Source organism: Bufo bufo, chromosome 3 (assembly GCF_905171765.1).
Source record: "Bufo bufo chromosome 3, aBufBuf1.1, whole genome shotgun sequence".
Lineage (NCBI taxonomy): Eukaryota > Metazoa > Chordata > Amphibia > Anura > Bufonidae > Bufo > Bufo bufo.
In genome coordinates, this window is record NC_053391.1 from 610,362,145 (window position 1) to 610,383,693 (window position 21,549).

Sequence of the window (21,549 nt, forward strand, 5' to 3'; positions counted from 1 at the left end):
GACATTCATATCCTTTCTAATGGACTACAAATTCTGATCTGATCCTGCAGCCACAATCTAAACCATCTGTTCCTTACTTCCTGCTGACCCACCGAATGTACGTTAGGGGGAATTCACATGACAGTATTTTCAGTCTACATCCTATTCCCATTTTTTGGGGATCGCACACAAACCCATTCACTTCTACTGGGCAGCAAAAAATGCAGCCAGCACTTGGATCTCATTTGTGTGCGGTCCATATCTGTGCAGCCAAACCGCAAATTGTAGAACATGTCCTTTTGTTGTCTGGACAATAGGCTTTTTTTTTTCCAATGGGGGCCCAAGAACAGTGTGGGGAGCACATGGAGGTTGTGTGAATGCCCCCTTAGGTAGAAGTCAGAGACAAATGGAAGAGAATGTTAAAACAATAGATTTTATTATTAAAACTTTTTGCAATGTGGCTTTGTTTGCAAACAGAGGACCCAGTCTTGAAAGTTACAGGACATTCAAAAAAATTTAAGGAAGGACTGGAATGTTATAAAAGAAACCAGTCACCTGCTCAGGCCCTTGCTTTTCCAGCAAATCAGCTAAAGATTGCACATGAACAATATTTTCCAATGGTGGGAATTATTTTCAGCCCACAATATACAGGCACCGGCCGTGTGCACTCCTATATCACGGATGGGACCCATTCACTTGAATGGGTCCATAATCTGCAAGATAGAGTGGAGGCACGGTGCGAGGAACTCCAATTCTGTGGAATTTGTGTCCGTGCTTCTGTACCGCCAAAAATAAGTAAATAGAACATGTTCTTGCGATGCAGACTGAATATTACAGACTCATTCAAGTAAATGGATCCACATCCGCAAAAGCCCTTAACCCTACAGGACTATAGGAAACTGCGGGGACATTCCTTATAAGAGCTTTAATGGTGGCAAGTTGTTGTCCCCCTGAATAAGGCCTCATTCACACGACCATATCTTTGGTCCGAATCCAATCTGCATTCCTTGCGGATCGGATACAGACCCGTTCATTTCCACAGGGCCGCAAAAAATATGGACAGCACACCACGCGCTGCCCGTATCTGTATGTATGTTCCAAAGTCCTGCAAAAAAGAAGAAGTCCAAGATAATACAAATGGATCAGTTCTCAACGGATGCAGATGGCTGTATTATCTGAACGGATCCGTCCATGACGGATCCACACAAAACGCATGTGAAAGTAGCCTTACACCAAGTTAACGTCCCCCTCCACAAACACTGTATGGAGCGCGGCTTCCAAAGCTGCAAAATAATCAGGTCAGAGGAGGGGTGTAAACATATGCATAAATAATGGACGGCATTAAAACAAGCAAAAACGGGGTAAACCATCCATCAATAACATCATGAGGAAAAAATGAAACATCGACTCTTCTGTCCCTGAAGGAAAAACAAACAGATCAGCAGCTTATCTGACTAATGATGGCAAAGCAATTACTGTGCAATGAAAGGAAGTGAGGCCGTTGTCCTCGGGAACAGGGCCAGCACTTGTCTACTTACAAGGGATGCTTCATTTTTGTTCTTCCTTTGATATGTTCACCCCCCACCCCAAACACATGTGACACATCGTGAATGAACTAAAAGCACTGGAGGCTCCGGTTCCCCAATCATTTTATATCTACCCTTCCTGTTCATTGTGAAGGGGGCTCACAAGTTCCACAACTATTAAATTCCTTGTGGACCTGAAAAAGGTATTAAATCTGGTGATTATATATAGTTATACTCCTCTATTCAGATAGATAAAAAAAACGTTGGCATAATGCAATTGTTTTTTTCACTTTGAGAAGTGTGTGGCCTCACAGCCCTGCACATTTACTAGTCAGGAGACCCTCATACACATTAGATTGTCAGCTGGTAATGTGTATGGAGGCTTTAAACATGAAGATTGTGGCCTATGCAGGTTGGAAGCACTTAAAAAGATAACACCCAAGTCTAAAGCTGACCATACACCTTAGGGCTCATGCACATTAGCGTGTGTGCCCCATGCCTGTATTGACCTGAATGGGTCAGCAGTCTGCTCTAGCTTTGATATAAGAGATTGCCATGTGATGTATTTTTTTTACAATAATCATGGGATAACCATTTTAAAGGTGTTGTCAAGGTTCAGAGCTGAACCCGGACATACCCTTATTTTCACCCAGGCAGCCCCCCTGAGGCTAGCATCGGAGCATCTCATGCTCTGATAGGCTCCCTTGCCCTGCGCTAGATCGTGCATTGCACAGGCTCTTTTGTTTATCATAACACACTGCCAGGCGGAAGCTTCCGCCCGGAAGTGTGTTTGGCGACGTCACCAGCTCTGATGGGCGGGATTTAGCGCTGCCCTAGCTATTTTACTGGCTAGGGCAGCGCTAAAGCCCGCCCATCAGTGCCGGCGACATAACCGGGCTTCCTGGCAGCACCGGTACGTCACTGAAACTCCTAAAAATGCCTTTGCCCTGCGCAATTTAGCATAAACTGCTCCGATGCTCAAGTCAGGGGGGCTGCCTGGGTGAAAATGGGGATATGTCAGGGTTCAGCTCTGAACCTGGACAACACCTTTAATGGTCAAGTTCACCATACACATTAGATCAATGTCTGCTGCGGGAACAGGTAAACATCTAATGTTAATGGCGGGCCTCCAGAATCTCCTCAGACAGCTGATGTCAGGGGAGAATAAAGGATCAGGCATATTTGATTTGGATGTCAACTGCCCAATCCTTTCCCCTCTCCCATTCACAATACATGCAGGCTTGGCCAAAAGTGCTCATGTGTATAGGCTAGCTTTAGACTTCATCCAATACTAGTTTAGGCAAACAAGTCAAAGAAATAGAAAACGCACTGAAATTCTTGAATAAAAATCTCTTTATTGTCAGATTGGTTGGGAAGAAAATATATTACAACTTTTTCTTAAAAAATGAAGTACCAACTTATCAACTCATTCAGCAAGACGCACTTGTATAAAAAAAAAATCCTTATTTTAATCTTCAGGGATAGAGTAAAAACAGACATAAGAAAATCACATACACTGCCCTCTAAAACGAAATCTCTTCCATACCGCAGCCTACTATGATGTAGTGTTTATGACGTTATACCACTTTCTCTCAGGTCACACCTTGTAGAGTGACTATGATGGATTTCACACTTGTGCTGCCAGAACTACAGAAATGAAACCACAAATGATAACTCTTAAGTCTCCATGTCCAGGTCTCATATGACCCCGATGAAGCAGCAGATACATTCATCAGTGGCAAACTAGGAATGTACAAGTACTCGGTATATTGCATAGTTGAGACATTTGCTTCCAGTGCAATGTAATATAAAACTTTGTCCCACTGGAATATCTATACACAATGGAGGCAGCCATCTTTTAGCAATGAAACAAGATTCATGAGGACTCTGGCCACAAGACCAGAATGGTCAGGTGAATGAGCAGAGGGCGTCCTCAATTACTGGTTCAGCTCAAGACATTTCCACTGTGCTACGATTTATGCACGTGTTAAACCTATTTGCCATTACTTTATAGTAAAAGTGTAATAAAAAGCGGCACATTGCACTTTATGACCCACAGAGGGTTGAAGGGTGGACTAGGCCAACCATAACTGAAGGCTCCACATGCATCAAGACTTTGGTCGTTTTCTTCCAGTTCACTACTTCTAAAATGATAAAGTTTTCATGAGAATTAAAAATACACATCGCACCTGAAATACTAGTGTATTCCCAAAAAGCGCCTACAATGGAGAGATGAAAGATATTGCCTTTATACAAAGTATATACTGCAGAACTCTTATGTAAAAATTCCCACATCTGAACAAAGCGTCTGGACAGTTAAAATAACACGGTTTACAAAGTTCCAGCTGTGCAAAACAATAGGGTCAGTTTTCCTTACAACCCCCTACCACCTCCGGTGTTCCTCCTACCATGACTGGTATGACGAGCAAGCAAATTTAAAATGATACTATACAAATAAGAACAGTGCATAGAGAAGGAATGCTTTACCATAGTGCAGATCTGTGCAAAAACAGGATTTCTGAGAAGTGTTGCGTCAAAGTTGACCATAAAATATTATGCAGTTTACAAACCACACCAACAACTGCCTTACACTTCTAGCTAGGAGGATGCTCTACCTATAAAAATATTTTCCCGATTATGAAAAAAAAAAAACATTCTGCAAGAACTTTGCCAAAAAAATTGCTTTCATCCATACCACCACTGTAGGAAGAGGAAGCAGGTGAAGGCTAAAGATGCCGCCAAACTTCCAATGGCTGTCAGTCAAATGCTTATTCGGCTGACAGCCATCTCTCCCGACTCCTGTATACATGTCCGGTTTAGACAAACGTGTATGTGATTGTCAATGGGTATAGAGAAGAAAGCCAGACACTTCTGGTGGCAACTTAATATCTGTGCCCCATCTTTCTCTCCTGACATTGTTGGGGATGGTTGGGAGCTTCCTATACACATTATACTGTTGGCTGAGAATTGTTTTCAGCGCATAGGAGGGCTATCAGCCATAAAGCTCAGATTTTGGTGTGTGGCCATTTCAATAAGTTATATAGGGGCCTCATAACTCTCTGACCGAAGATGTTAAGGCAAAGAATGGTCGGGAAACTTGAGTTTCATTGATAATCCCCCCACTAGAGATGCCTGGCAGAGTCTCTCTCTCACCACTCAAAACACATACACCTGCCAAAACCAAACAGGTGTGTTATTGGGGAGTCGTGAGGAACAGCTGTCCACAGAATATTAAAAGCAGGTTTTTGATAACTAAACAACATCATGCATTTGCTGTTGGCAGAATGAAGGCAGATTTCTTGATACAGACGCTTTAATTGTACTACAAAGTGCTATACATCCCCATGACTGAAAGCCTGTATGATGATCTCCTTGAGGCAAGACAATAAATTTCCTGGAGAAAAAAAATAAAATTATGGGGATCTTGTTCTAAAGCAATCACATCCTACAAATTTTAATTTTTGAAAACATTAAATATTACTAACTTAAACATGGGAGACAAGTTTTAAAATGGGACTTTACACTAGATACAAAATGAAATCAGTATTACCTAGGGCATTAAGGCTGAGCCATGTACAACATAAAACTTTTTTTTTTTTCACAAAATTTACTAATAATCATCTTCGTCATCGTCGTCATAGTAACGATTTCTTTTGATCCGTTCTTCTACACTCAGTTCTTCTACATCATCTTCAAAGTAACAGTTGTCTTGAGATTTTCGATTCAAAGTTGGAGAAAGCTCCTTGGACACTACTAGATCTTCTGTGCTTGAGTTTTTCGAATGGGTAGATTCCTCAGGGGAGAGTTGCTGGTTGGAAACATCCAATTCAGAATGGTCCCCATTTTCTAAGAAGCTCTCATCTTCAGGGTTTGAAGGAGTTTCATCCTTGGCTTTAGTGGTTATGTGAAAAGGTTCATCCTCATCTAGGTCAGCTTTGGCCCCATCATCTTCTGGTTTATTGCCATATTCTCTTTCCAAATCATCCCCAAGTTGTAGGGATTCAGGCTTTCGTAATACTGGTGACAACTCAGATGAACTTTCTGATTCTTTCCGGTTTTTGGTGACAGTTGGTTTTGCTATACTTAGCATGAATGGACGGCTGCGCTCTTTGAGAGAGGAACTTCTCCTAAGCTTCTTAAGGTCAGTATCTTCCGGATTTCCTGTTTTTATAATCTCGTCGCTTGGTGGCCATTTTGGTTTGAACACTTTAATGTTCTCCTCCAAAGTACCACCTGAGCCTGATGATTCCATTGGAGGTGGCCAAGCAATTTTCAGCTTTTTGGTTTCAACTTGTTTTTCTCGTTCATGTGCATTACTCGCAGACTTGGCTTCCATGGATGCAGCCAGGACACCAACTTTAGCAATTGGTGCCTCTTCTACAACAGGACTGCCAGGGTCTTCAGTGGTATTACTTTGTTGCTCATTATTCTCATTGGCATCTTTCTTGCTCTCCCACAGTTCTTTGTGTGGTTTATGTCCAAAACCCTCATCATAGTTCCCTTTGGACTTAAAGAGCTGGTTGAAGTGAGGCTTGCAATATGCATTCCCATGCAGTGAGGCATAGTTCCCCAGACTGGTGGAAAAAAAAAACAATATATTACTTCCCAGTAACAAATTCCTCCAGACTATCAGTACTCTAATGAAGCCACAGCTCATGCAATTTGTTAATAAAGTTAGACTTCCTACTGATAAGATCTTAAAGGCTACAAACAAAAGTCAACTTTGACTGTCAGATCAGCTTTGAGGATTATCCAGGAAAGGAGAAAAAGGGGGTGGAGACTGAATTTGCTAGTGAGTGGAATTCTGCAGCTTGCTATGTATTACAATACATGCAGGCTGCAAATGCCAAAATGGTACAAAGTGTTTGGTAAAAATATATATTTTTTTTTACCAAAATGCACGCAATTAAACGAAAAAAATGGTTCAGATGTCAGCCTTTAAAAAAATAAAGCAAATATCACATCTAAATATTATATTCCTGGTTTTAATGATAATCAGGGCAGTGCATATGCTAGTCAGATGTGTTGTAGGCAAGAAGCGTACCTAAAGCGTGTGTATTGTACTGTGTTGCAGGCTCATCCTTAATATTACGTCCCCCCCCAAACTTTTCTAATGACAACCTATCAGTATCTGATCGGTGGGGGTCCAACAACCAGGAGCCGCCACCCCCCCCTCCCCCGATCAGCTGTTTGAGCAGGCACTGGTGCTCGTAGTAGCGCTATGGCATTCTCGCAGTTTTGTCTAGGCCATGTGACATGATGTTTATCGGTCACAAGGCCTACGGGCAGCCCAGGTCCATTGAAGTGAATAGAGCTGAGCTGCAATACCAAGCACAGCTGCTATACAGTGTACAGTGTTGTTCATGGTGGGGCAAGAGAAGGCCACGGCACTCCCAGGAGTGCTGATACTTTCTCACACATCTGATCGTGGTGGTCCCGGATGTCGGACCCCACCGATCAGATAATTATAACCCATTTTGAGAAAGCCAAGTAATTACTAAACTAGACATGGCAGGAGATGTGACAGGTCCTCTTTAATTTATATTAGTCCTCTTTATAATAAAATAATTTGCAGATTCCCCTGCCTCACAACATTGTGCCAGTTTGTATACTGTATGGTACCTTTTATTGATTTTTCTCTAACTATAGAGATTTGTGAAAAGGGAATCCAAGGCTGTAAAACAGTTTTACAATACGTGAAGTGCCACAGACAGGTAACCCTTGGAGCATGCCCCATCACTATATATAAAAGCATCTCTTTTGTAATGTGCATCACACACAGTGACCGTTCCAAAATCTCTAACATAGCATATAAATTCAGTGCAATTTTGAGGTGAAACAGACATGCAATGCTTGGCCATGTGAGATTTTTCTTCTTTACCAGCTTCTTTTGAACAATGCCCAAACATGTGGAAAAGGTCTCGATGTTTGCAATGAAGGGAAGAAAAGACTCCAGCATACTTTATAGAAACACTGCAGAGGAAAGCTGGGGGGTTAGCCAGAACAATATCAAAATAAATAAATAAATAAATAAATATATATAAATAATGGCGGCACAGAGTAAACATAAGGTGGGTGCTATGTCCCAGGGCATATGTCCAGAGCCCAAATGTAAAAAAGGAAAAAATCAGACAGCACTTCAGATAAATTAAACAAAAGCTTATGGCAAATGTACTTCTGTTTAGTATAGGAAGAGAATGTGTGTATGTATAAAATCGGACAGCACTTCAGATAAAAAACCAAAAATGTATTCACCCACGCGGCAAAAAGGAAGCAAAGTTTCAGCTCAACAAAGAGCCTTTCTTCAAGCTTGAGAAAGACTATTTTTGAGCCAAAACATTACTTCCTTTTTTGCCACATGGGTGAATACATTTTTGGTTTTTTTATCTGAAGTGCTGTCCGATTTTATACATACACACATTCTCTTCCTATACTAAACAGAAGTACATTTGCCATAAGCTTTTGGATGAAGGAACACCTATCCTGAATACATGGGTGCCCTTACACTCTAGTTACGGTACATACATGTTCAATCAAGTGAACATCTCAGGAACATGTTCTGCCTGCGAGGTTCATACAAGGACACAAAGCTGTCACGTGCGTCTAGTAATCCCAACCGATCCTAAATCGCCTACACTGGAGGTATCACCTACCTGAGCTTTGTGGAGCAGTGATGACAGCGGAAGCAGCTGTTGTGATACACTTGCTCGTTGGCAAAGAGACGTTCCATCGGGTAAACAGTCTTCTGACACCCAAAGCAGATCTCTCTTGGCGGTGGCTGAAACTTCTGTTCAAAAGCAAACACCTGAATCAATAGATTGAAAATGTGCAAACATCCAATTTTCCTACTCTGCGCTGTGCCACCCTATACTGCAAACAGATGGGACAACATAGAAAGGAGCTTCTGAGAGAAAGAAAAAGCAGCAATGGAACAGGCATCGTCAAATCAATCAAACTGTATCCACACGGGACAAGTCCATGCCAAATGAATATAAAAAGAAAAAAAAGAAAGAAATGCAAGGTCAGACACGTTACAGAACCGTGCACTAATCATACCCTACAACCTCCTGCATCTATAGCTTTATATGCTTGGGCAGCAGCATGCAGTGAACAAAGCATTCTCATGTGACTTCTGAATTAATGATGGCCTAGGCCCCATCAAATTGTATGGTTGAATGCAAGAGCACAGCGTGTAAAAGTCACGTACAGAGAGAGGGTTGTACGCGCTGCCTATGCCACTGCAGCTTGGAAGAAGACAAGGCCTTAATGGTGGAGGCTGCAGAGGTCAGACTACAAGGGAAGAGGAGGACAGGAGCGAATAGAAGGAGTCAGGAGACAGAAGCTGGAAGAGAGAAATAAGAAGCGGTCAAATAGATTCTGGCTTGAAGGAAACTAAAGCCGATGGGCGACCATTAGCAACTAGTACAATAACGTTACTACAGCATGTCATATTTCATGAATGCTCAATAACTAAGACGTCTCATAGAACTTGCTAATCTTTCCAAGTGATACATTACTGATCTATAAAATTCTGCAGTTCAACCAGTTTAAAGGAAACCCGTCATTAGGCCAGGCAGTTCTATACACGACAGTAACGTGTTATAAAGATGCCTGTGGATAATGGGATTAAAGAACCACAACTTATCACGTGTGGTCCTTCACTCCCATTATACAGTCATCTTTAGAAACATGCTAACGGGATGTGTAACTATATTGCGACTGTCCGTGGGGCTCATACCTAATGAAGGGATCTCTCTAAAATGTTTTACTAGCATGAAGTCAATTCTGGCAGGCTCTACAGCAGGGATGATCAGCAACCTCTGGCACTCCAGCTGAAGTGAAACTACAACTCCCAACAGGCACTCGCAGTAGTCTTTGTAACTCGCATAGAAGTGAAAGAAGGATCCTGGGAGTTGTAGTTCCAGAACAGCTGGAGTGTCGGAGGTTGCCGATCCCTGCTCGACAGGGAAACCCTGCAGAGAAAAAATAAAAATAAATGGTGTTTCCCATGGTAATAATTCATTAGCGTTATAAAGACTCCCTAATGAATATTCTATTTAAGTATCGGTTTTGTTACAGAGCCCAAATTAGCCGGAGTGGTTGACTAGCAACAGGTTGCACCGCTGCAACCACATCTCTGCAGAAAACAATATTCTCCTTCAATGTGATACAAATGCCAGCTCTGCAAATACCTTACCCAATTCCAGTGCAGGAGAAAACTGCTTCCAATTACTAGCAGGAAGAAGTCCATTTTTTATTCAGTCTACACTTAAAAGGGTTTTCCGGGATTTTAATACTAATGACCTATCCTCTGGATAGATCATCAGTGTCTGACCGTTGGGGGCCAACACCTGGGACCCCTGCTGATCAGCTGTTTGAGAAGGCACTGACGCTTGCAGTAACGCTGCAGTCTCAGTTTCTCCTTGGCCTAGTGGCGACACGTTCATCGGTCACATTGAAGTGAATGAGGCTGAGCGCGATACCAAGCACAGCCGCTATATAATGTACGGCGCTGTGCTTGGTGAGCTGAGAGAAGGCGGCGGTGCTCACATGTGCGCCGATCTCAGAAAAGCCCTTTAATTTATGCTGTAGTTGGTGTTTTAACAGGCAGGAGAGACAACGGCCCACATTTACTAATGCGGTCACACCAAGCTGAACAATCCACTGTGCCCCGCTCAATGATGTGCGCCAAAATTGCACCAGATACTAAGAAAATCAATAGTTGGAGTAAAGTCAGGAAAAAAATAAAAAAATCCAGTTGCCAAATTTACCATACATCCAGAGCCACTGTTGGCGCACATTTAGACGGCCTAACATTAGTAAACCTGCCTGAAGTTTTCTTTCAGTAGTTCAAACTCACATTTTTAAACCAATTTGATTTTGCAGATAGCCAAAAAGGGCCTGGTCACAGTACGCAAGCTGCAGATTCCACATCGAAAGTCTGCAACCAGTGTGCTGCACGGGCACATCGCATAAAGCAGTAAGTGAGATGTTCTACAACACACAAGTCTGTAGATATTACACAGTGTATGTTAGGGGATAAGTATAAAGGGGTTTTCCAAGCTCTCGACATTGCTGACCTATCCTAGGTCATTAATATCCGATTGATGGGGGTCCAACACCCCACACCGATAAGATGTCCCCTGCAGCCCCTGGCTCTGGAATTAGCACTGTGAATGGAACAGGAAGGACAGCACCGTTCAGAGTGTAGTGGCCGTGCTGGGTTACTGCAGCTCAGCTCCTAGTCACTTCAACAAGATGCAGTAACCCAGCACGGCCACTCCACTTTGAACAGAGCTCATCAGTGGGGTGTGGGGGAGCTGAACCCGCATCCTGAGTATAGGTCAGGGATCGCAAAACTACAACTCCCAGCATGCCCAGACTGCCAACAGCAGGGCATGGTGGGAGTTGTAGTTTTTTTTAACAGCTGGAGAGCCGCAAGTTGTCCATGCCTGGTATAGGTCATCATTGTCAGGAGACTGGAAAATCCCTTTAAGGGAAGGGTTCAATTCTCCCTTACCAGTGAGCCACTTACCTTAGTAATTTTGGGAGGAGTTGTTTCCAGCTGGTTTAGGGCTCTTGCTTGTGGGTTATAACCAGGAGAACTGCTGGGTCTCTGAACTTCATCCTCAGACTTTCCTGCAGATTCAAAATGCACTTTATTAAAAGGAAATGTGTCACCAAAAAGGTTATCTGCCAGTTAAAAATTAGATAGTAGCACTTTTTTTTTTTTTTTTTTTAATCTGTTTAATTTCTAATTTACTTAATCTATTTCCTGAACATGATTATGGGGGCAGCCATCTTGCCTGATGAGAGCATTAAGACAATTGCTATATGGCAGCCCCATGGGCCATAGACACAATGGTCAGGAGTGGGCCCTATTGACTTACATGGGAATGTTTTCTAGGCTCTGACCTGCACAGAGGTGATATCATTACAGGCAGGATTAGAAGGAGTTAACTGCAGTAAAGTGATCTGTACAAACCAAGAAGTGGCACCAATTAACTGACATTGTGGCCAGTGCAAAAACTGCAAGATTTTTTTGTTTTAGTATAAAAATATAAAAAGTGACATGGAAAATTAAATAACAAAAATGGTTTAAAAATATTTTAAACATAAAAGGGATTCAAATCCCAGGGCATTTTCTGATGGCACATTCCCTTTAATGGTACTAATTGCACACCTAGGGACACCAGCAAAATGGGGTCTCGGGGACTGTGGCTATGCCATGTCCATGGAAGGAGAATTTCTTTAAAAATACTGGTAAGCTGCATATCAAATAGAGGATTTGTGAAAACTGCAGAGCAAGCGAGCGAGCAACTCCAACATAAGAAAAACTACCGGAAGAGGATTCCCTAACGTTTTCATAATACCACACCATAATACACAGCCTTTCCACATTAGATTGGGGCAAGAAGGGTCGCCCTAATGAATCTCCTCCGACCGTGGCCACCTGGACGCCTCCCATTCTCTCTCTATCCCCCATTACACCATCATACCTTCTTGGCCCCAGAAGGCAAATCAAACACCCTCCCCACAATGGATTTTATAACCTTTGAACACCTGTAGTGTTTGGTTAAATGAGCTTCATTTATATAAAACTTTACAAGTTCTCAAAGTTTCTATGCAAGGCTGGATCGAGAGCGTTCACATAGCAATGTTACATCCTGCCCTACCAAAAGCAGATGTCTATCAGTACGGCTGCAATACACAAATCAGTGTAAATGAAAAGGTGCAACTGTCTGCAGAGCTTACCATTACTATCTGCCAGGCTCCGGGGTGTAGAAGGACTGTTTTCACCGAGTGATCTCTACAAGACATCAAAACACAAGGGATTAATAGACAGTTATCTGTTAAGACTAAAGAGAGTATTAGACACCCCAATGCTGCTAGAGCTAGTCGCGAGGGAAGCGTTCCCTCTTGGCAGTAGCCAGACAGCAAGCAGAGGACACCGCTACTATTACATGCAGCAATGTCCTCCGCAGCATGGGGAGGAGTGATCGCTATGCCATCGCTCATCCCCATGCCAGCAGCAGATCGTGATTACACAGCACGATCTGCCGCCAGCAAATCCAGATCTTTCAGCAAGCTTGTTCATCAGGCAATCGGAGGCAGTATTAGACTGCCAGATGATCGCTAACGTGCGTTCATAGGAACGCTAGTTAGGGATTACAGGGCAGGAAATCTGCCCGTCTAATATACCCTTTAGATCAGGGATGGCTCTCCAGCTGTTGCAAAACTACAACTCCCATCATGGACAGTCTACAGCTATCATCCTATAGCAGGGCATGGTGGGAGTTGTAGTTTTACAACAGCTGGAGAACCGCAGGTTGGCCATGCCCGCTTTAGATGGTGTCTTCCCTGGTAATGTTCTTACCTTTTCACCCTCAATGGAGGAGCTGGAGCGTGCTGGACTGGGAGGAACGTTTTCTTTTTGCTCAGACTTCATGTCGTTCCAAATGGCTTTCATGTCATTCTACAGAAATAGAAAAAATAAATAAAAATTGTAAAGGACAATGGAACGTTTACACACTGTTGATATAGTATCAGCAGCCAAGGAAATGTATCCTACCGTCATTTTTGCAACTAAGATGCTGAATGTAACAAATCTACAGAACCAGAGGGTGTTAGAGTTTCCAATTTTTTTTTTGACCGTTTCTGTGTGGGAATCACACACTAAAGCCCCCCTTACACTTACACATTAGTCTGTTGGAGGAACCCACCATTTTTGGCTGAACCAGCTGGCAATCTAGTGTGTATGGGGAGCTTCCAACAGATTATGTCAGAGGAGAGAAGGACTGGGTGCAGGGAAGTGTCTGGCAGCAGGTTTCTCCTCTCGCCCCATTGAACAGGGTGCACGTGTCTATTAGGAGACACTGGGAGAACTGGGAGAGATAGTTGGCTGAATGAGTATGTTCAAATGACAGCCTGCATAGGTGTATCTATAAAGAAGGCTATACACACACACACGATGACCAAGTTCGGGTACTTTCACACTAGCGGCAGGACGGATACGACAGGCTGTTCACCCAGTCTGATCCATCCTGCCGCTATTTCGCCGTGCCGCCACCCCGTCCCCATTGATTATAATGCGCTGGACCTCCGCCCCCATTATAGTCAATGGGGATGGAGAGGCGGTCCGGCGGCATAGCGAAAGAGCGGCAGGACGGATCCAACAGTGTGAACAGCCTGTCACAGCTAGTGTGAAAGTACCCTTACTGAAGGTGTATGAACACCTTAAGACAACTCACATTGGCTATGTGCAAGGAGTTAGTCTTGTATAGCAGTTCACATATACATTACTGTACTAGGCATATTTCCAGATACTCCAACTTTGGCAGTAGCTTAGGGTACTTCACACTTGCGGAAGAGGATTCCGGCAGGCAGTTCCATTGCCGTAACTGCCTGCTGGATCCGGCAATCCGGACGCAAACGGATGAATTTGTGAGACGGATCCGGATCAGTCTCCCAAATGCATTGCAATACCGGATCAGTCTTTCCGGTTGTCATCCGGAAAATACGGATCCGGTGTATATTTCTTTTTCTCATTTTTAAAAGGTCTTGTGCAGACCGCAAAACCAGATCAGTTTTTCCAGACAACTTGGGGGCGGATCCGAGAGGCTCATTTGCCTATAGCTCATTTTTCTCAGCAATGCGGGCACATAGGAACACAGGACCAACACAGATGTCTTCAGCTGCCAGCGCACATATAACAGGTCAGCCAGTTTCATAGGTACAAATCTGCCAACAGATGTGTAACACCCCAGAGTTGTGTTCCTATACGCCTCTACCCTGCTACTATATTCTAAGAGCCTTTATACTGTCAGATATGATTTTGCTCATGTCCTCCAAAAAATGTGCATAAAACTATGTTAAATGCAATTGTTCATGTAATTAGCCTGGTTACCAGCAGGTGGCAGCAACTCATTGGCAGGTACAAGTTACAGTTTAGTGCATCTGAGCTGGAATGGTCTATTCCAGCTTAGCTCCCCCTCTGTGGAGAAGTGGGCTGGATAGAGATAGCTCTCTCTATCTCCCAGTAGAGCACCTTCAGCTCTGATGATGAAGCAGAAACTACAGACCAACTCCAGAGTTCCAGAAAGAAAGCATCCCCTGAGAATCCAAGCTGACGTTTATCCTGCAAGCTCCACATTTAAAGCAGAAGTACTCATTCCTGCCAATCATTGCTAAAACCTGCTGGGACCAAGAGACAAAAGTATACCGCTTGGATGAACGTTATTTCAAGTAAAGCAACGTTTGAACTTCATCTAAAGGTCTGGACATTTCTTCTGCAAAGTTCCTCTATTACTCCTACGATCATTAAACTCAAATTTATTGCTAGTGAGCCAGGAGCCGGGAGTCCAGCCGTACCCAGGTAGACAACGTGACACAAATACCACCAAACTACAGAGACATTATAAGCCATTACCCCACTCTGGCATTCCTAATCTGGGACGTGAGTTGCAACACCTTGGAAGGGCCCGGGGATAGTACCCTGCAATTGGAGTCACGACAAATACAGAATATTACACCGCCCCCCCCCCCCCCCCCCCCCCCCCCCCCCCCCCCGTACCTGGCCCCTGCAGATGCTCTTTAAAGTGCATGCGCAACCAATCCAACAGTACATGCTAGGAGTGAGAGCCAAGCACATTACCTACGCACTGCATATAAAAGGCTTACACCTTTCACTATTAAAGATATGGCAATTTTTACATTTTGTATAGATTCATTCTTTAAAAAGGGGTTGGGAAATCTGCTGCCAGGATTGTAACCAGAGCCTTCTCCCGATGGCTCGCTGATATCTGTATCATATGACACTGGGAATGGACTATGAACTCCAGACCGGCTGCAGCCTTTGGATGCAAATGCAGGTCAATTACATGAAACTAAATTTCCACCTCTAAACAACTTCAGGGCTTTATACTAAACCACTAATGGCTGCCTCGAATGCATTTCCATGTTAAATTACCAAAGGAAACGTGGGGTGGAGTACTGGAGTTTTGTTCTGCATCTATGTGTACACCTCGTCTTAGACCATTCTGCCTTCTGGTAAATAGGAATGAACACAACATCATCCAAGTATTCAGGAGCATGCTGAATGCAGATGCTAGAGGATATGGCCGAGCAGTGCATAGCTAGGATTTGTTCCAGCAGAGGTGGTCAGACTGGTTTCTCCGCTCGACAAGTCACTACTTAGTAACAGCACAATAGTGAGATCCTCAGGCCAAAAATCCAGAGGAAATTGCTGAGCTCCATGTCCTGTTGAGTCACTCATTAGTGATCGGATGAGGCCTAAACCCAGCCCTGCACTGGGAAGGACACAGAACACATGCCCGGGTGTTACAGGCTTTCCTGTATAAGTGACATTATAACAAGAGGCAAGAAAAGAAAGTCAGAGCAAAGGTTCACAGCACGATATACAGTCCGCTGAGTACCAAATATTGGTTCTGAGGGGTTAGCAAGCAGTACGTGGGCACAGATCACCGGTGGGGGATATTTGGGGGGCAGCAACTGGATTACTTAGAATATAAGAATATAAATCTAGCGAGACGTCAGTAAAATCGCCTCGGCACAACACCGGAACAATGGGTGAATCATTTACTAGCACTGAACCCGTCTCCAGGTCAGAGTCCGTGGCCTGGCAGTCTTCAGGAGCGGTGGACCAACAAGTCACAGAATACAGTATTGGACAGCATTCGGCGGGCGTTGGAATTGGAAAATGACTTTAAGGGTTATACCCATGTCAGAATGGAGAAGGAAAGCCTACCTCGCATGCGTCGTGTGCTCTCTATTCACTGCAATGGGAGTTGCGAAATAGCTGAGCAAGGCTTGGCTCTTTTCACACGTTCCATGGCATTGAATGGAGAGCACATGAACGGCCACCTCTCCATCCACAGAAATGAGACTGCCGGAAATAGCCAAGTGTAAGGAACTCTCACAGCGGTGAACAGAGGGTGGCTGTGTTCGCGGGTCCACAAGGTGGGACCTGCACCGATCTGACACTGATAGCATATCCTGGCAATATGCCATCAACATCTGCATATGGAATAGCCCTTTAGTACATGTGCCTCCAGTCAAAGGTCATTTGATACCTCAAGAAAAATTCTCAAGAGAAAAATAAAATAAAAATCTAAAGCCTCTCATAAGCGAACAAGACTGTATTTTGCAATGGATATCAGGTATTCCAGCAAACCAGATACCAGCAGTACCTTGTAATGCACAGAATAAACAGACACCGGGCTCGTACGGGTGAACTGTTTCCCTCATTCCACAAATAGTTTCAGCTCGTCTTTATCAGGTTTTCTTCAGTTTCTGTCAGTAACAGAAGTTCGGTTTTCCAGTAGCATGAAACTCAAAATCTCTGCTTGTGTAATAGGAAATGCCACCCGGACACCATCTAAAAAAATACTAAGCTACCCCTTCACAACTGCTGGACTAAAAGCTATGTACCACAGCATGTACGTTGCGGGCTAGATCATGTCCCGTGTGTAGACACTTACTGCAATCATGTGCAAAAAACAAAATTAAAGAGGACCTTTCACCGATTCTTACCCTATGAACTAAGTATACATACATGTGGAGCGGCGCCCGGGGATCTCTCTGCACTTACTATTATCCCCGGGCGCCGCTCCGTTCTCCTGCTATGCCCTCCGGTATCTCCGTTCCCTAAGTTATGGTAGGCGGAGTCTGCCCTAGCACTGGCCAATCGCATTGCAGAGCTCACAGCCTGGGAGAAAATAACCTCCCAGGCTGTGAGCTCTGCGCTGCGATTGGCCAGCGCTAGGGCAGACTGCGCCTACCATAACTTAGGGACTGGTATCTCCGCCTACTATAACTTAGTGAGCGGAGATACCGGAGGGCATAGCGGGAGAACGGAGCGGCGCCCGGGGATAATAGTAAGTGCAGTGAGATCCCCGGGCGCCGCTCTACATGTCAGTATAGTTAGTTCATAGGGTAAGAATCGGTGAAAGGTCCTCTTTAAAGCTCCTGAGCCCAGTGTAAACTAATAAGCCTCCTATCAGGTGCCATTTAGAATACTGATGTCTTCTGTGGCAGAGGGATCTTTCAACCTCCATCTAGGCTCCTAAGCCCCAATTCGACTGTGACCGCTGCACTCCCTATATAACTACATTGCTCATCATGTGTTGCTGTTAAATCTACTCATTGTGGACGTACCACGAAAGAGGAGAGGACGGAGGAGGACTGCAGGACGAGACTACACAGTTCATGCATCTATCATACTTTTACTAATATAGAAGGGGAAAGGAAGTCTTCAGGTCAAGAATAATTAAGGGTCTGTTCCCAGAACTCTTCCAGAATACGCAGTCGCCTCCATTCACATTGGGTGCATCAGGACTCCCGTTTTTGGAGATGGGTGTCCCAGATATATCTTAAGAGGTTTATGATGGGAATACCCCTTAAGAGGATACATTTCAAAGCACAGAAACCTAAGCAGATACATAAATATTTGATCATCAAGAGCTACCTACCGTAGGAGAGGCCGGCTTGGTCTGTTTGCTCAGAGCCGCTTGGTATTTAGCCATTCTATCCTTAAGAGAGGAGGTTTCCAGGACATGAGATATTTCGAAACTTTTCTGAGAGGTGAGCTTACTGGGACTGCTATCAGGAGAACTGATGGAAGTACCTGAGCAACAAGGGAAAGAAAATAAAGTTACAACCTGAACTAAAACAGTCGCTAACAAGACAAACATACAAGCAATTGAAATCCTACAAGACGCACAAGGCCACAGAAAATAAAAAGTACTAGACTCAAGGAAGCATAGTTTAATCCATGCTAAGAAATTCCTGTTCAGAAGAAACTGTGCTCAAAGCTAAAAACAAAAGGGTACTGACACAATCTACTATGCGATAAACATCATTGTTATAAAAAAAAGTTTATACATTTTTAACTGTTTATATACAGCAGCCTGAACGTGTTCCCACATAATGCAGGCTCGGTCCAGTTCAGAGTGAAATCCATCAGCCCAAGTCTGACTGTTCACTCTTCTTCTCTGCTCTCGAACAATCTTGTAAGCTTACATCTCTTCAAGTCCACTTAACAGTTTTAAAGAGGTCACCTTAAGGCCTCTTTCACACGACCGTTTTTTTTTCTGTTTTGCGGGGACATTTTTTGCGTTCCGTATACGGAACCATTCATTTTAATGGTTCCGCAAAAAAAAACTAAATATACTCCGTATGCATTCAGTTTCCATATTTCCGTTCCTTTGAAAGATGGAACATGTCCTATAATTGCCCGCAAATCACGTTCCGTGGCTCCATTCAAATCAATGGGTCCGCAAAAAAAAAAAAAGGAACACATACGGAAATGCATCCGTATGTCTTCCGTATCAGTTCCGAACCATCTACTGAAAATGTTATGCCCAGCCCAATTTTTCTATGTAATTACTGTATATGCCATATGGAAAAACGGAACGGAAATTGAAACACAACGGAAATCAAAAAAATGGAACGGCTCCGTGAAAAACGGACCGCAAAACACTGAAATAGCTATACGGTAGTGTGAAAGAGGCCTTAAGGGTGGCATCATACACAGCTTTGTGTGGCACTTTTTGGTGCCTTTTTCTGAGCCAAAACCAGAAGAGGATCCAGCAGGAAGAAATCCTTTCTATACATTTCTCATTTCCCTTCTTCAGGCTTTAGCTTAAGAAAAAAAAAAAAAAAACACGCAAACAAAAAAAAAAATGCCACAAAAATGTGATGTCACCCTAAAAGATCGTTCAGGAGAAGAGAGGGACTATAGAGTAAGCACATCAGACAGATCTGACAGAATTCACTCTGAATGGGACCGAGCAGCCTGAAATGTACTAGAACACATGAAGAGTTCTAAAATTTTTATTAAAATGGACCACAAAAATGAGTTTATAGAACTTATGGACATTTGTGAAGCCAAGTACTTGCAGTAACTCTTGTACAAGGATAATTGCATGTTGCTGTATGATGTTCTTTGAGCTCTCCTACAAACCTACATTTCTTCTTGCAGTTGTCATCCAGATATAATTCACAGTAGCCTAACCGATGTCTACCTGGCACTTCCAAAAAGGAGATTAAGCCACATTAATCCCTACATGAACGGTATCTGAATGGCAGGTGCTAAGTGCTTAGATTATTCCTGTCAAACCCCACAGATTGCAGAAAGGACCCCACCAACATTTCCCCTGGTGCTGACAGTAGGTTTTATTTCTGAATTCTAATAGGCAATCACTGACTAAGTGAATGTTGTTTTCACAATGGCTCCTCAGATCTGATACAAGACAATCAAGTAGAATATACCGATTTCATTATCTTCCTGACAGCCATAGACTTTTACTCATGAAGATTTTCCATAAAAAAAAAAAAAAAAAATTGATCTGGGAACCAAGAGAACATTCTTTTCATAAAAAGGAGTGCAGTTCCCTAATGCCATGACAAGCAGGGGCACGCAACAGAAGAATACATGTGCCAGGCACCATAATCTTCAGCAGCATTGATTTACAAGCGTGTGTATGTGACCCAAAGGCCCCAGAATACCTGTCAAAAATCTATTAAAAACCCAATTGTATGTGAATCCAGGCCACAAGTCAGTAGGTCATCTGTCCTTAGTTACAGTAGTTTACCAAAGTGACAGAGCTGAAGTACCAGGTTCTGCCTCCCATATGGACAGCTCATTGTGCCAGGGGCTCAGACCCACATTAAAGTGCATCTGTTTTCTCAGGTGTCGTGTGTACATGAGAAATACTACTTCTGGCCATTATATGACTTGAATGAAACAATCAGGCTTCAGCTCGAGTTGTCAGTTTTCCTTGAGGTTTTGGGTGCAGACTCACTGCTAATAAGAGATCCTGCTCACCTCTGTCTTACATAGACTCAAGGACAGCATGGAGGACACTATACAACATACGGAGCAGTGCTGCTGTGAACACAGCATTGGGGAGATGTAGAAAAGTTACCCCTCTATCCACTCCTTTATTGCCTGCAACTGTAACCCAATTTCTGGGCGAGCCGTTGAAGGGGTATTCTGGTTGCTAAAAGTTATTTCCTATCCAGAGGAGAATAGATTGGTGGTGGTCCAACAGCTTGGACCCCAACCGATCACAAGAATGGGTGTCTTGTATCAGTCGGTGCGCTCTGAAATGAACAGAGTAGCAGGCAAAGCATGCGCTGGTCCGTTAATCTTTATGGGAGTTTCGAGTAGTCATTCTTGTGATCAGTGGGGGGGTCCCAGCATTAAGACCCCCACCGATCTAATAGTTATCCCCAAGCCTATTGATAGGGGATAACTTCTAAACTGGAATACCACTTTAATCCATGTTCGCTGAATATATAACAGTGAATGGTGAGTGGGTGATCAAGGCAGTTTGGGAACCTGAGAAAAAAGGCATTTTTCTGCAATAAAATATACATTACAATTTCCTATTCACTTACAACATTTTTGAAAAAAATAAAAAATTAAAACTTCTTACTGAAAGACTGATGGACTATCCTAAAGAAGAGCAAAATCGATATTAAGTCCCGAACAGCACCTACAAGTCCCTGATCACATTGAAATGAAAACAAGGGCTTGAATACTTCTGCGTCATGAACAGCAGATCTGATCCTAGTGACTAATGTCTACAACATTTTGCTTATAACACTGTATGAGGCTCTTACACAACTAGATGTATTCTGGATCCAAGCCACAAAGATTTTAATACCTCACCCCTAGGTTTCTATTAAGAAAAAGTTAATAAAAAGCTTACTTTTCTCCAAGAAGGCATCCGAGTCTTCATTTGTTATGTGGTTTTCTGCATTCAACCTCCCAATATTTATTTTCCCTGGTTCACGCTGAGGATGCTTTAGGTAAAAGGAGACATCAAAAAATAAATTAATATAAAATAAATAAAATAATAATGGCAGATACCTGGATAGACAGAGGTCTCTTCCTGCTTGTTGCTGCCATGTCTATAGTGAGCAGGAAGACAGGAGGGAGACGGCAAGTGTGCACCTTCCCTTCATACAGCTGATCAGTAGGGATGCCCCGGCTGATCGGATATTGATTATCTATCCT

The 21,549-nt window shown here is 43.3% G+C and overlaps 1 protein-coding gene across 2 annotated transcripts in view; it reads right to left on the reverse strand.

Moving 5' to 3' along the window:
- Positions 1–2,840: 2,840 nt before the first annotated feature.
- Positions 2,841–21,549, reverse strand: part of LIMA1 (LIM domain and actin binding 1) — a 58,736-nt gene continuing 40,027 nt past the window's right edge. For both annotated transcript variants that reach the window (XM_040426010.1, XM_040426009.1), the window contains 7 exons: positions 21,242–21,335; positions 17,996–18,150; positions 12,883–12,981; positions 12,261–12,315; positions 11,041–11,144; positions 8,159–8,292; positions 2,841–6,079 (listed from right to left, as the gene is read on the reverse strand). In XM_040426010.1, coding sequence (XP_040281944.1) covers positions 5,116–6,079; positions 8,159–8,292; positions 11,041–11,144; positions 12,261–12,315; positions 12,883–12,981; positions 17,996–18,150; positions 21,242–21,335 — 1,605 coding nt within the window. In that variant the 3' untranslated portion in view covers positions 2,841–5,115. The remainder of the gene's footprint in view (positions 6,080–8,158; positions 8,293–11,040; positions 11,145–12,260; positions 12,316–12,882; positions 12,982–17,995; positions 18,151–21,241; positions 21,336–21,549) is intronic.